This window comes from Loxodonta africana, chromosome 10 (genome assembly GCF_030014295.1).
Source record: "Loxodonta africana isolate mLoxAfr1 chromosome 10, mLoxAfr1.hap2, whole genome shotgun sequence".
Lineage (NCBI taxonomy): Eukaryota > Metazoa > Chordata > Mammalia > Proboscidea > Elephantidae > Loxodonta > Loxodonta africana.
In genome coordinates, this window is record NC_087351.1 from 13,811,800 (window position 1) to 13,827,184 (window position 15,385).

Below are 15,385 nucleotides of genomic sequence, written 5' to 3' on the forward strand. Positions count from 1 at the left end.
AGGCCAAAATGAGGGAAGGCTCTGAAGAGGCTCAGCTATTTTAGATAGCAAAGGAAGAGGTGTTGGTCCAGGGAAAAAAGAATCCTCTCTCTCCAGTGAGAGTCACTTTGAAGGCTGAGGGCAGCTGCAGGCACCGGAAGAAGGAATGAAATGAAGATCAAAGAAACAAAACCAGAAGAACACCGACACTTTTCATTTCACACCACCTGTTCTGAAAATCTCAAGACACTTCACAAGCCTTAATTAAAGAATACAAAAGAGGCAGAAAATGAGAACTTGCCCAAGGTCACTCACAAAGGCAGGTGAGGGGCAGAGCTGCTGGCCACAGGGGTCTTGGTCACCTATTCTAGGCAGAGAGCCCATAGAGTGTGTGTGGGCAGTGGGATGTTGTTGTTAATTGCCATAGAATCAATTCCAACTCATGGCGACCCCATGTGTGTCAGAGTACAACTGCTCCATAGGGTTTTCAAGGTTGTGACCTTTCAGAAGCAGATCGCCAGGGCTGCCTTCCGAAGCTCCTCTGGGTGGGTTTGAACGGCCAACCTTTCAGGTAGCAGTTGAGCATGTAACTGTCTGCACGACCCAGGTAGTGGACAGGTGACACAGAAGGCTGACCTGGACTCAGGAATATGATCACAAAGTTTCCTACCTCTGCCCACAAAGGAAGTTCCTGCTGATCTGCCTTGGTAAGGCAATGATCGTCCCCTCAGGTGTGACCCTGCAACAGTATAAGCCTCCAAATCTATCCCTGACATAGCAGTTCACAGAGCTATCAGTCCAGAAGACACAGCGGCTATAAAAACTCCTCAAGGAAAAGGGTACCCTTACTAAGCTAGGTTTATATAATCACACGAAGCTTCACTGAGGACTTGGGTACGAAGCCAACAGACTTCAGGGTCCTAGCCCCTAAGCCAGTGTTTCCTAACCAGCAGTGGGCTTCTGGTGGAACTTGATACATATACAACTGCCAGACTCTACGCCCAGAGGCTGTGATTCCATATAGCTAGGATGGGGCCCAGGAATGTGTATTTTTTAAATGTTGCATGGTTATTATGATACCTCACTGCCCTCCCAACCTCTCCCCCAAGTTGAGAGCCATCAATACAGAGCAATGATTCATAAACACTTTGAAAATTAATGTTTCCCCACTATCAAATAGGCAGACTACAGAGTCTCAATACTAACACCTGGGCTCAAACACTGAGCAAAAGCTGAAATTAAATTATTGCTGTTTTTTTTTTTTTTCTCTTCCGTGAAACCCACCTACACAAATTCTTCTTAGAGTCACATATTAAAAGCACCACCATAAAGGAAAAAAAACTTGGGAAGAGAGACAGAGATAATGAATTAGACCTGCAATCATAAAAACTGAGAACTAGAAGAAAGCCACAAGTCACCTTACCCACTATTCCCAGAAAGGACAACATACAGCCCAGGATTAGACCGACGGCTGTTAAGGAGGAGGATTTCAAAACCACCCTCACTTACTTTTTCAAAATCCAGCACAGGCAATCCTTTTGTATCCCTAACTTAAATCTTGCCTGCTCGGCTTCAGTCCATTTCTGTCCTTTGTTAAAAGAGAAAAACAGCCAAGCTCCCTCCACATAAAAATCTTTCAGAAACTTTAAGAGGGGGCAGGTTGGCTACCAAGCGCATACACATTTGCTTCTTAAGGAAAACACAGACTCATACTGGTTAAACACAATTGAGATGAGAGGCAGGAACGGATAATTGTACAGGATTTGAACTTGAGGGATATTTAGAACTGATAACTTCGAGTTATACTTCATGAGCAACTCAGCAGATCTGGCATAACGCCTCAAATTGCCATCCTTTCCTATTCTACCACACTGCAGGCTCCCCATCCTTTGAGAATGCAGAATAAAAATTCCAGCTCTCATTTACCCTGTCTGTAGTAACTTAAATCCCCATCTCCACCGGCTCTTTCGCGTTGGCTTTTAACCACATTCCAGCCTCTCCTGAATAAAAGTCTTCCATGAGCACTACTTTCCTGCTCTCCTATGCCTCTCACACCTAAATGGGCTGCACCTCTACTTCTTTCTCACCATTTTATTATTTCTAATTTTGATTTCTCATCTAAAGTGGTCACAAACTCCTCCTGACCATTTCTTATTCTTCTGGACTCCCAAGTTTACCCCCACTGTATTTGATACCTTTAAATTGTTCTCATTCATTTACTCAACAAACATTCATTTAGTATTTACGGCCTACCTTACACTAGGAAACCCTAGTGGCATAGCGGTTGAGAGCTACAGCTACTAACTAAAAGGTCAGCAGTTCAAATCCACCAAGCGCTCTTTGGAAACCCTATGGGGGCAGTTCTACTCTGTCCTATAGGGAAGCTATGAGTCAGAATCAACTCAACGGCAACGGGTTTGTTTTTTTGTTTTACCTTACACTGTACTAAGCGGTGTGATGTAACGGAAATAAGAACATGGCCCCTGCCCTTTGGAAATGAACATATACATTAAGGACAATTAGAGATTGGTTCCAAGGTAGTGGGCCAGTCAAGAAGGCCCACTGAATACAGGGTTGGTCTAAAAATAAGTGTAGCTATTAGTAAAAAGGAGGAGGAAGGCTACTTTAGATGGAAGAAACAGTACGATTCAAAGCAGCAGGCCATCTGAGGGCAAAGCTACATAAAGGCCCTTGTTTCCTCTTTTGCCCCCAAAAGGGGCATGTCTTTTTGTTCTCAAATTTCATTTCAGAATTAGCTATCCAAGAATCAGAGCTCTCTGACTGTTATCATGTTTACCCAAAGTCACCACATACTAGGCAACTCACAAGGCATGCTACACCAGGGCCTCTGTGGGTTACAAGGCAGCACTGTAGAATAATATTAGGGATAGGGTCTGCAATAAGGAGTGTGAGGAGTTAGGCATTTTTAGGGTCCTATGCACACAAAGACAGCTACTACTCTTGGGTGCTGAAGATACCCACCAGTGCTCTTACTCAGTCAGGCCATTGAAGGGTCACTGAACTTCATCTAAGTGTTTCCTTCATACAAAGCTCTGGCATAGACCAAGCCATTTAAAGCAGTTTGAAGCACTGAATTTGTAACAGGGATGTGTAATGGTGATGTCTGGGGTGCCCCTTTCCCACTTTTTCCCTGGTGAGCTCTTCTCTTGCCTCAGGACTCAGTTCCAGATCCATTCCTCTGGGAAGTCTTCCCTAATTCCCCTAAGCTGATGTAGGCTCTCTTCCTTGTGCTTCCCTTAACATCTCATGCATACTTCTAGGACCAGCGCTTACCATACCACGCTGTAATTAGCAGTTTACATGTCTGACTGGCCATAAGCTCTTTGATGGTTAAGGATGTTTTATTCATCACTGATTCCACACATAATAGGCATTCAATAAACATTTGTTGACTGCATTAATGATGAATGCCATGGGAAGCTCTACAGAATGGTAACCATACCTTCTGGATTTCAGACTAAAATTATAGTAAGTACTTACACCAAGTATCTAAAGATCAAACTCCCATTATGCATTTCTACTACTTAGACCATTCTTGTCCAGTACAAGAAGCCAAAGATACGAGAAGTTTGCTGTAATAGTGCTGGTCATTGCCAAGTTACCACCCGAGAATATGAGCGTTTACAGTACTAAGCATGATCCAACACAACAAATGAGCCAATAGAGTCAAATCTAAGGCAGTTTCTAAGTTCTAGGTTCACTGTCCTGCTTCTGAAAAAGAATACGAACAACAACTTAATTAGAGTCCTTAAAAACAACTCGTTGCCGTCGAGTCAATTCCGACTCATAGCGATCCTACAGGACAGGGCAAAACTTTCCCATAGGGTTTCCAAGGAGTGCCTGAGCTCTTAACACTGCACCACCAGGGTCCTTCTGGGCCAATATCTCCATTGCCATGGAACCTTGCGGCTAATTTTGATTCAGTACAACTGCTGCTGAAATGTACAAGAAAGCTGTTCACCTTCTGACCGAATCGGATTAAGGTTCTGCTAAGGGGCGGGGATGTTTACCAAGTCCTCCTAGAACCTGGCCTGTACATCAGCACTCTATATCACTCCTCACCAGGTTTACTCATCTCTTAAGAGATACAGGAAAGGCAATAAAATGCTGCGGTCTCAAATGCCACTCCCTATAGCAATCCTGAACCACATAAGGCTATTGTGTTTATAAACTGCTAATGAGACACAAAAGTCTAATCTGACCCTGTGGGAACAAAGCCCTGGATTCCCTCAAGAATTAAATAAATTTAGTCTACTTTGGTATTTCTAAAGTTGTGGGACTCGGCAAAGTTGAAGAAAGTATGAGACCAGTGAGGGGGATGGAAAGGGACATAGCCTCTCAAGAACTTCTACAGCTAGGTGGAATATGGCTCTTGGCTTACAGTGAATGAGATAAGCAATGTTCAAGGACAAACCAGGAGAACTATTATGCCAGCAGATATCTAGCCCCTTGAAAGTTATCATTCCTAAGAAGCCAAGACACTCCAGTTAATTAAAAAAAAAAAAATTTAGGTCTCTTAAAAAAAACAAATAAATTTGTGCTGACCCTAAAAAAAAAACACAACACTGTTGCTGTCAAGTCAATTCCAATTCATAGCGACCCTACAGGTCAGAACAGAACTGCCCCATAGGGTTTCCAAGGAGCAGCTGGTGGATTTGAACTACTGACCTTCTGGTTAACACCAGGGCTCCGTTCTGACCCTAGGCAAGAACATTTACCAAGCCAGTTGGTCAGACTAGGTGTTTTAGTATGTTTCTTTCTGCTACTACAGTTCTTACATAACTCCAGCTGTGCGACTAACACCTGCAGCTTCATTAGTCACAGCTTAATCCTTAACAGGGTATGTGGTCCCGCTCTGGTCTTCCAAGAAGGGAAACTGAGTCATCACATATCAACTGGCTTCCCCAAATACAAGTTCGTTTGTAGTGAGGCCACGCTTGAATGGAGGAAGCATTCCGCCTACTCACCTCTTCTCCTGGATTAATCTCAGCACGCCCACCCCTGCTGTTCTTTTTCCTTCAACCTAAAACTGAATCGGTGCCTGCTTGGGGGGCAGAGATGGGCACACCTGATCTTTTAGAGCCAACAGGATCTTCTAGTTCCCCTTCCCAAGAAAGAGGAACATGGAACAGGGGAGCGGAAGGCTTAAAAGGGGTAGGTCCCAATATTAAAACTCACCTTGGAGCCAAGGTCCTCTCTCCGGTTTCCTGCCTTACTCCTGCGTAGTTTGATGGATGGGGATCGCAACAGGTTCTTGATCCGGCTGGTAATGGTTGACCCTTCCACAGCCATCATGATGAGGAGGAGCCCCTGGGCGCAGTCCCTGGCTCGGTCTTAGGACCGTCTCAACAGCGGCACAGCTTTCCCACTCCGCAGGGCCTTCCAATACGCCCTCTTACTGCCCTGAGATAGCAGGCCACCTTAGCATTAGAGCAGGTGTCTTACCTTCTGCCTAGCTGTGTCAGGAGCTCTCACCTCTAGGCATTGCCCCCTCCCAGCCCCGAAAGTACCTCATCTCTAACCCCAAGCCCTGCGCTGTTCCTTATAAAGTCGGGAGGTCAAACCCACGGAAATAAAAAAAAAAGGGGGGGGGGATCCTGAGCCCTGAAGAAATGCCAGGCCCACGCCTGCCAGAGGCGTTTAGCTGGCGGGATGGGTTGGGCCCTAGCAGGGCTGGTGGCTGGTGACAGGTCTGGTCCCCGTTAATTCCCAACTGTTCCCATGGCAACTGCGGCGCTCAGGGAAGGAGGCTGCCGAGGCCACCGGGGAGTTCCGCAGCGGCCCTGGGCACCTGCGCTGGCGGCCACGGGGCCACTCGGCGCGGCGGGGCTCACCCCGGCCCAGCAGCCCGCTCTGCCACCGGAGCCTCCTCCACCCGACCCTCGGGAGCTCGCTCTCGGCCGGCCACGCGGAACCTGGCCTTTCTCTTTCACAGCCCCTGCTTCCCCAACCCTAGAAGCCCCTGGTACTCGCCAGCGCCCCCGCGAGGGCCCAGCCTCACCAGCCCTGGGGCGCGAGGGCCGCCCCACTCGCAGCGCCCTCGGGCATCGCGCTCGGCGATTTCAGCTCCGCCGCGGCAGCGGCAGCGGCAGCTATGGTGGCACGAGCGGCTCAAAACGCGAACTACCGCCTGCGCCGAGCTCGGGCGCCGGGGGCGGAGCCAGGGCGTGAGCGTGCGGTCTGGGTCCAGGAGGGCCTCGGGCGAGCGGAGGAGCAGGGCTGGCGGGGCGGGGCCACCGGCGGGGCCCGGGAAGTCGACGACCTGGGGCTCGGGCGCCCCAGAGCTCTGCACGGTGCAGGTGTGGGTCCGCTGGTAGCTGGAGGTTCGCAGAACATGGCTTAAGAATTGAGAGAACCGAGCCTTTTATGGTCTTAACGGGCCTGGTCCGCCAGAGCGGGGCACTTTCTAGAGCCCCAACTACGAGACCATAACCACGCCCCCGGGGTGTATTTGATAGGCTCAGAGGACCAGAGGGGAAACTAACTCCCAGCTCAGAATTACAAGGTTGAGGCACAGCCTCGAGGCTCTCCTCCCATCAGTCTCAAGCGCTAGAACTTAAAGCGGTTACAGTGGTTTCTGCTTGCGGTCAGCCGACGCGTCAGCCCACGTAGAAATGGCTCTTCTGAGTAACTCATTCGATTGCTCAGAACAGCGTTTTGCACTGGGCGACCTATTGACCATGGTGGAAGGGGAGGGACAATGTGGCCTTGAATAGAACTTTAAGCATGTGGGGGAGGAAGAAAACAAGTGAATTGCTTACGGAACAGTTTCATGTTTTTTGTTTTTTTTCCCCCACCTCCAATGTCCCACTACGCACTCTCACCCAGAATTAACCAGGACTTCATTGCTCCAGAGCTTTTCCTCGCTCCTGTCAAACTTAGTGAATTCTTTCCTCTAGTGACATTAATTGCCGAGGTCACCACAAACTGGACTTAATTTTTTTCTAGCTCCTGGGAGGAGGGGCACGGGAATACTTTCACATATTCGTATTTCACAGGCGTCTCGGCTTGAGTTTATTTCCTAGGAACTCTTAAGATTTTCCACCTCGTTTCATCAAGAAAATGCCTGGGTCCCAAAGGAGTAGGACATTCACACGTGCTTGTCTTAACCTACCCAGATCTTTGAAACCCCTAGGGGGAGACAACACATAACCAAGAGGAACAAGACCCACTGCCATCCGGTGGATTCCGATTCATAGCAACCCTATAGTACGGAGTAGAACTGCCCCATAGGGTTTCCTAGGCTGTTATCTTTATGGAAGCCGACTGCCACATATTTCTCCGGTGGTGTGGCTGGCGGTTAGCAGTCCAGGGCTTAACCACTGCGCCACTGGGGCTCCTTATCAAGAGGTGAAGGACTTTAAACCCATTGTTGTGGGTGGACCTTATACAACCAAGGGCAAAACAGGCATGCACTTGTGTGCTGTAGCCCTGTGCTAAATACAAGTAAAGCTGAAAGGTTGATACAGAGATCAGAAATCTCGCCTCCTAGAAGACCAAATGGCAAAGCTGCCACAGGCACGAGGCTTCTTTCCCTTCAACCGTGCACTGCAGATGTTACAGAATATAAAATGGAGTTTCCAAAATTACTTCTCACACCTGGAGAAAGGTCAAAAAAAAAAGCCATTAGCTACAGCAGTATAAAAATAGGGAGTGGGTTCCTTCAGCTCCTTGTAGGTCTGATTTTTACCTCATGGGAAAGCCAAGAGAAATCTGCTAATGGTGCCACCTGGTGTCTTTACTTGTATGCTGCAGAACTCAGTAACTGCCACTTCACCCGTTAAGAATTCAAAAAAGGAAAAAAAAAAATGTGTTCACAGGAGTTATCTAATCCTCTCCAATCACTTTTATGCCCACTAAGTGGTTTTCTCATTTACCTAACTACTCAAGGCCATGTAAACGGTTTATGAAGTGTCACCGATCATTTCCTGTTAAAGATACCCTGGTTTACACCCTTTGAGAAAATGTTTCCCAAATTACCCTCAACTGAAGCTGAAGCTGCAGAGGCAAATCGAAGCTCTTGCTTTCCTTGTCTAAGAGGATCTAAGTGAAATACAACTGACAACAATGTAATGAGGGAATTTAAGTCTGGAATCTGAATACTTGCATTTAAGTGCTAAAACCGCTTTTTACTCTTCACAATTCAGTCCAACCTTTACTGTCTATGTACCATGCAGCCTTTGAGGTGCCTATTTTAGATGCTGGGTTGTTCTCATATTTCATGAATTAATTCCTCAGAAAATAACATAAGTCCAGTGTGAACAGAAGCGTTGTTTCCTTTTCTACACTGGATTAAGTTCTTGCCATCCCATCCTCCAAAGTGCAGTTGATTCTTTCGTAAGTATTTCACCATCCATACACCATTTCACTTCCTATTCTGTTTCTATGTCCTAAACATGTATACATGGTGTTTTCCAGTTTCTAAAATTCTAGATGTCTAGGAATAGATGTATACAGATGTCTGCTTAGCAGTATGCTCATTAGATAAGATTTTAAAATTCACCCTAGGATTAACATACAAATGAAGTGTAACCAGAAGACCCTGGAAAACCGAGAGGCTGAACATTTGCTCATCAATACAAATGTTTATTGAGCACCTTACATGCAAGGCACTGTGGGACAGCTGAGACCAACATTTGCAGGTGGAAACAGGATGCATCTCAAAACAACGCTTCCAAGACTGCTTTCCTACTTAACAAAATTTCTTCTAACAACAGAGTTTACAATAATAAAAAGAATTTGTAGAGCTTAGGTTTGAGTCTCAAAATTCCCAACTCACCCTATGGTTTAGCCTTCTTTCTCCATACACACCTCCGTCATTACTCAACACTTCCAGGCCTTTGTAGAGTGGTAATTCACTAATATTTCATACGCCACACTTACACCTCAGTTTAAAAGTTGCATATACCCAATTATTTCCTCTAACATAATTTAAAAAATCTAGTTTTATTTGACTGATTTTTTTCTCCATATGGCAGTGACTAAAATTTCTCTGCCTCCAGCCATTCGTGTCCATGTAAAGTTCCATTAGAGATAATACAACGACATGTAAGTATTGATGCCCTTACAAAACAATTTTGTGCAAGAAATGTATTCTGATTCTTAGTTATCAGTCATTCTCTGTAACAGTACCTAAAAACATGCTACCTACACTGTGCATTGGTTTCTGTTGTCATCGTCGTTTTTGTTTAACTTCTGGGAGTGAGGGGCAAACATTATCACTACTTTTTCAGATCTGTCTTCAAAGTGCACTTATCTCGCAATTCACCTTGTTCCATTTCAAATATCTCAACCATTATAGTTAGAAAATTTACCTATAACTATAAAGCCCCTGCTCCCAAAATACATGCGTTGTTTGCTTTTCTTCTGTGTTCAAATCATTCTGAATTTGGGTATAGAAAGGATTATTAGCATCAGCTATTTCATCCATAATCCTGGGGAATAAAACTACTGCATTTAATATAAAATTACAAAATGAACAACTTGTATGAAGTTTAGATAACTGGATTTGGTGTTAGTGACCTTAAGTAGATGAGCGCAGCTCATGTTTAAAGAACTCCTTTAATAAAACTTTTTGTAAATTATGATGCTAGTTAACAAACGTCCTGCTTTAAGAAAAGCTATCGCCCTCAGCCACTAAGATTGTGGTTTATGACCCGTTAGTTATTACCCAGGTAACAGGTATACTGCCTTGCACACATTGGTCCTATGAGGCTAACCTTTCATCACTGTAGAACACTTCTTAAGACAAGTTATCTGCCATCAGGATGTACAAAATTTTGACATCTCCATGGAAAATATGCTACACAGATTACAAACACCCCAAATATCCCCAAATGACTTGTCAGAAACTTTCTGAGGACAGGAAAGAATTCCTAAGCTGCAACTACTGTAGTGGCACCTCTACTCCAGCCAGAACAAAGCTCCCAACACCAAATCCTGCTTGAATTACTGAAATTGATTTATTTCAGGTTTATACATTCTACCTTTCAGTCGCCCAATTTCTTCTTCTGTTCTTAGGTTTCTAAAAAAATAGTCATTTTTCAAAAGCAGAAAAGAAAAGATATATATTTAATATATAAAAGAAAAAGCTAAATCTGACAATTATATTCTTAAAAACATTCCATTTATTTACAGATGTATAAAAGGTGAATGACTGGTCTCCTGAGACCATGCTTCTTGTAGCGCTAGGGCAAGAGCCCACTGACCTCCCAATTCCTCCCGTCCTCACTCAACTACGTGTTTCATCATCACACATGGAATTTTCAGAGACCAGTTCTTCCTGGGGTAAGGTTAAAGGGTAGGAGTTTTTGGAGATTTTAGATTTCTGTTGAGACTGCAGGACTGTTCTAAAGACTGAGCCTTCCTCAAACCCGCCCTGAGGACTCCTAGTTCTAAATGGTCTTGAGAACACCCTATCTTGGGGGTTTGTAATAACATCTGCAGCCTTCCCTGAACACCCGGAATCATCTCTCATTTCCATCCTAGTGTATCATAAACAGCCAAATATCCTCCAGTCAAGAATAGAATTTTCTTCTGAAAAGGGAACAGTGTTCAGAAACTAAAACGGTCCTTCTTTTCCTGAGGATTGTTTGCTCACTTGCCTAATCCTTGGCTGACCTTCAAAAGCCACAAGCACCTTGGGAAGTCAGAAGGAAACATGGAGGCGAGACAAGCAAGGATATAATGGGAAACTGCTCTACCTGGATTAAAGTACTAGCATCTCCAAGGACAACTATTAGCAGGGATGAAAAGAGCTGGAATCCGTGGCTAAGGCATTGAATGCAATCTGCTGGGTAAAGAGAAGTGGGGGGATAACAAGAAGCTGAGGGGCACACATCACCTACTGCAAACTGCTTCTGTAGCCTTTAGAGCAGCTCTAGGAAGGCGAGTAGCACAAACCAGCAAAGAATCTGCTCCCACCACAATCTGCAGGGAAAGCAGTTTCCTCATCCTTTTCAATCTGTTCATCACACCAAGTTAAGAGAAAGGGAAGCAACCATGGAAGTGTAATAAACCACTGGCTAGAAACCATTCCAAAGCTGGTCTCACACACCCTAGGTCTGGAGATATGCTGAGTGATTTGGGATACAGAAGGCAGGGGATGTAGAAGAAAACAGCATCACCTAGGCACAGCCCAGGCACTGGAAGCTCTTGTGTTACGTGTTTCACAACACAAGCAAATCCTGTCAATGAAGACAGAACAGGGGTTACATTCCAAAATATAATTATTTAAGAAAGGCAAAATGCAGCAGCTAAATCCCAGTCTATACATTTTCAGAATAGTGATTCTTGCCCCCAGGAGTTTCCAAGAGACCCCTCAAGTGCACCATGATTATTTACAAACTAGATAGGAAACATCATTTCTATACTCAATACAAATCTCATCTTCTAGGTTGAAAACTCAGCCTTTGAGAAATCTATGAAAACAACTATACAAAAATATAAATATCTTTACAGGCTGTCAGTCCTTCATACTCTGACAGCTAATGGGTGAAAAGGCTCTACAGATCACTGAATCCATGGTATAGCAGGTAATAAAAAATATATCTTGTGATTCAAATACTGCCTTATTTTCCCTGGTAAAGAGTGCCTACTGTGACTTTTCTTTACATCCTGTGCAGATAATAGTGAGTGAAACCTTCAAGCACCAGGAGGCTGGTTTGACTTAGGAAATATCCAGCCCCACGATTTTTTATTTTGGCCACTGTCTCTAGTCTGGGGGAGAGGACGATGCTTTCATTTTAGCCGTCTTAAGTGATGTGATTTGCAAAGGGGGAGGACTCCCACTATGCCTACCTCCAAAATAAACATTCCAAGTAGAAATTCCTGACACTGTGAAACAGTCTTTTCAAAATCCTTGTGAGTTTTGAGATTGAGGGAGAATTGCTATCTTTTTTTAAAACATTTCAAAATAGCTTAATGATAAAAGCATCCCTATTTTACCAGAAGATTTTCATTTATAATTCTGATTGAAATAGAGAAGGGAAGCTACTTGGGATAAAAAAAAGAAGTAGTTTTGCTGAATGATCAAGTCCTTCACTTTGGTATTCCATGGTACCCATACTTCCTCTCTCCCTATGCTTGAAACACCAACCAAAAAACTCTCTCTTCTGGACTCCTTTGCACAAGCACATCACATTCCTTGGATTGCAGATTTAAACAGCCCTACAGCTACCAGCTACAGTTCAGTCCACAGCAACTTCAAAGTCTCAAGCAGCTTCTTCTCCAGGAGGGAAGAACTAGGGACCACTGTATGGACTGGGAGTCTTTTTTTCAATTCCTTGGGTAAGAGGGGCACCTCGTGTTCAGTAATGGATCACATCTTCTTAGAGAGGATGAGGGGACCCAGCACCACAAGTGAGGTAACACATTTTAACATGATCAGAATTTCATAGCAGTAATTTCTTACACCGGGATCAGCACCCTACCCCTTTCTCCATCATTATCCACTGCATCCTGCAAGTCAAGGATCGCTGTTCCATGACAAACAGATGCCTGCAGAGAAAGGAGGTGAGATTCGATTTCCTCTCGTAGCCTGGCTTTTGCCTGAGGACAAGTAAGGTCATTTCCCTGCAGAACTTGGTGAGGCTCCAGAGTTGCCTAATTTAGCCACGATAGGTGCCAGTGTGGGCATCACCTTGCTCTCCCGGCCTTCCTGGTCATTCCCTGTTAAGTTTGTTTTGTGTCCAACTGACCCAATTTTGGCAGCTACAGGTGCCAAACAAGGCATCACCTTGAGACTCTGACCATCTGCATCACTGGAAGGGTTAGCTACTTTTAAGCCTAGAGGTGCCAACTTTGGCATAGGCCTCCACAAAGTATCTGTGCTGCTGTTCTCCAGGCCAGTCTTCATGTGTAGAAGGGGCGGTGAGGACACGCATTCAGGCTCTGCAGGGAGGCTAGATGTATTCTTACTTCCATCACTGGCTTTCCTGTGGGAAAGGACGGAATCCTTTACCTCAGGGTCAATAACAATCTTAAGTACATCTGCCTCAGAGGCTGGTTCTGTGAGCTGTTTTTCATTCTCAGAAAGATCATCCTCTTCCAAGTGCAAGAGGAGTGGACTGATGGGGTCACTCCCTCCTTGCACATCAGGCAACTCTTTCAAACCAGTTCCCAAGTGGTCAACCTGGAAAGTTCCTCTGTTCCCAGGAGGAAGCTTACTGATAAAAGCCCGTCGAGCATCCCCTGGGAACTCTGCACCCACAGGGCTGGGCAGTTCAGCCAAGCCAACAGAGTCATCATTTAGCTGCTGATTAAGAAAGGCAATCTCATTGAGCAGGGAGGTCAGTGTCTCGTCAGTGTCATCCTCGTCTTCCATGTTAGTGAGCAGTTCGCTGGGATCCAGGGCAGCTTCCTCTATAGCAGATGCTACCTTTCTCAATTCCATCTCTACGCTTGAGTCCTTGAGATCTTTCATCTTTAGTTTATGCAACGGAGACTCTCTTGGCTTCAGTCTCCCTCCTCTTGATTCATTCTCTTTCCATTTATGCTGAATCCCTCTTGTATCACCAGAAACCTTCTTAGGTAAGAGCTCCTGTGCTTCCTGAACACTGGAAACATCAATTATTTGTGGAAAACCAGAATCTTTATTTGCCAGAAAAACCTGTGTTGGACTCAGCGCCATTCTGCCGTCTCTGTGGCTGCCTCTAGAAGAGATTCTACCTGAATCGTCAACAGAGCTATCTTCATTTCTGATGGTGTCTTTCAGGTGGTCAGGTGGCTTGCTGTCAGGAACTTCATGAGGATATTTGCTGTCACTCATATCTACCAACCCTTCCTCTGTGGCCAATGATGTCACATTAACGATTCTTGGCATCATAAATAAGTCATCGTTTTCTGGAAAAAAAGAAATTCATTTAGATATACAGTGGTAAGCATCTCTCTCACTCAATCACACCCCATGAGCATCTCAGGGAGTTGCAGTTAAAATGCACCAGTCTACTTTTATCCAGAAGATGATGAAAAGATTAGTTTTTCAAATTATGGACCTAACCTAACAAGAAAATTGTCAAGTAATATCTGACCAAAAGACTCTTCGATATTCCACTATCAGTAAAAGTTCCATTTAATCATTTTATAGAAATGTTCCCCAAACTAATTCTTTTTTTTTTTTTTTTTATAATAACTTTTATTAAGCTTCAAGTGAACGTTTACAAATCCAATCAGTCTGTCACATATAAGTTTACATACATCTCACTCCCTACTCCCACTTACTCTCCCCGTCTTGAGTCAGCCCTTTCAGTCTCTCCTTTCTTGACAATTTTGCCGGCTTCCCTCTCTCTCTATCCTCCCATCCCCCCTCCAGGCAAGAGTTGCCAACACAATCTCAAGTGTCCACCTGATATAATTAGCTCACTCTTCATCAGCATCTCTCGCCCACCCGCTGACCAGTCCCTTTCATTTCTGATGAGTTGTCTTCGGGGATGGTTCCTGTCCTGTGTCAACTGAAGGTCTGGGGAGCATGGCCGCCGGGATTCCTCCAGTCTCAGTCAGACCATTAAGTTTGGTCTTCTTATGAGAATTTGGGGTCTGCATCCCACTGATCTCCTGCTCCCTCAGGGGTCCTCTGCTGAGCTCCCTGTCAGGGCAGTCATCGATTGTGGCCGGGCACCAACTAGTTCTTCTGGTCTCTGGATGATGCAGGTCTCTGGTTCATGTGGCCCTTTCTGTCTCTTGGGCTCTTAGTTGTCATGTGGGCTTGGTGTTCTTCATTTTCCTTTGCTCCAGGTGGGTTGAGACCAATTGCTGCATCTTAGATGGCTGCTTGTTAGCATTTAAGACCCCAGACACCACATTTCAAAGTGGGATGCAGAATGATTTCATAATAGAATTATTTTGCCAATTGACTTAGAAGTCCCCGCAAACCATGTTCCCCAGACCCCCGCACTTGCTCCGCTGACCTTTGCCAAACTAATTCTTTATCCTGAAGCAGAAATGCATCTTCATTCTGTCCAACCAGTAACTGCTACTCTGAGAGAGAAGTGACACCGCGGAGGCAGCACCGTAAGGAAAGGACTGCTCCTTCACACTGGGTTTAGCAACAAAAACAAGGAACCGCGGGGTGGCAGATGGCAACAAAGTAGGATCTAAGTATTGGTAACAATACCTTAAGGTCCCTGAGTGGTGCAAGAGTTTGCACTTGACTATTAAAGCTTAGCAGTTCGAACGCACTCAGCAGAGCTGTGAAAGGAAGGCCTGGCAATCTGCTTGCGAAGAGATTAAAGCCAAGAAAACCCCACATAATAGTTCTACTCTATAACACAGGTGGTTGTCGTGAGTCAGAATCAATTCAACAGCAATGGGTTTCGTTTCTGGTTTTTAAGGATACCTTTTGCCTTAATAGAAATTTAGGTGCCTGGAATCTAAATCATCAAAATGA

At 44.9% G+C, this 15,385-nt stretch overlaps 2 protein-coding genes across 26 annotated transcripts in view; both read right to left on the bottom strand.

Moving 5' to 3' along the window:
- Positions 1 to 5,824, bottom strand: part of MAPKBP1 (mitogen-activated protein kinase binding protein 1) — a 51,706-nt gene extending 45,882 nt beyond the window's left edge. For 5 of the 8 annotated variants that reach the window (XM_023558694.2, XM_064292175.1, XM_023558693.2 and 2 more), the window contains exon 1: positions 5,179 to 5,824. In XM_023558694.2, the coding sequence (XP_023414462.2) occupies positions 5,179 to 5,295 (117 nt within the window). In that variant the 5' untranslated portion in view covers positions 5,296 to 5,824. The remainder of the gene's footprint in view (positions 1 to 5,178) is intronic. The other 3 variants (XM_023558698.2, XM_023558697.2, XM_064292178.1) reach the window with 2 other exon arrangements.
- A 1,606-nt stretch (positions 5,825 to 7,430) lies between these two features.
- Positions 7,431 to 15,385, bottom strand: part of MGA (MAX dimerization protein MGA) — a 202,447-nt gene continuing 194,492 nt past the window's right edge. For all 18 annotated transcript variants that reach the window (XM_023558682.2, XM_064292156.1, XM_064292157.1 and 15 more), the window contains one exon: positions 7,431 to 13,842. In XM_023558682.2, the coding sequence (XP_023414450.2) occupies positions 12,566 to 13,842 (1,277 nt within the window). In that variant the 3' untranslated portion in view covers positions 7,431 to 12,565. The remainder of the gene's footprint in view (positions 13,843 to 15,385) is intronic.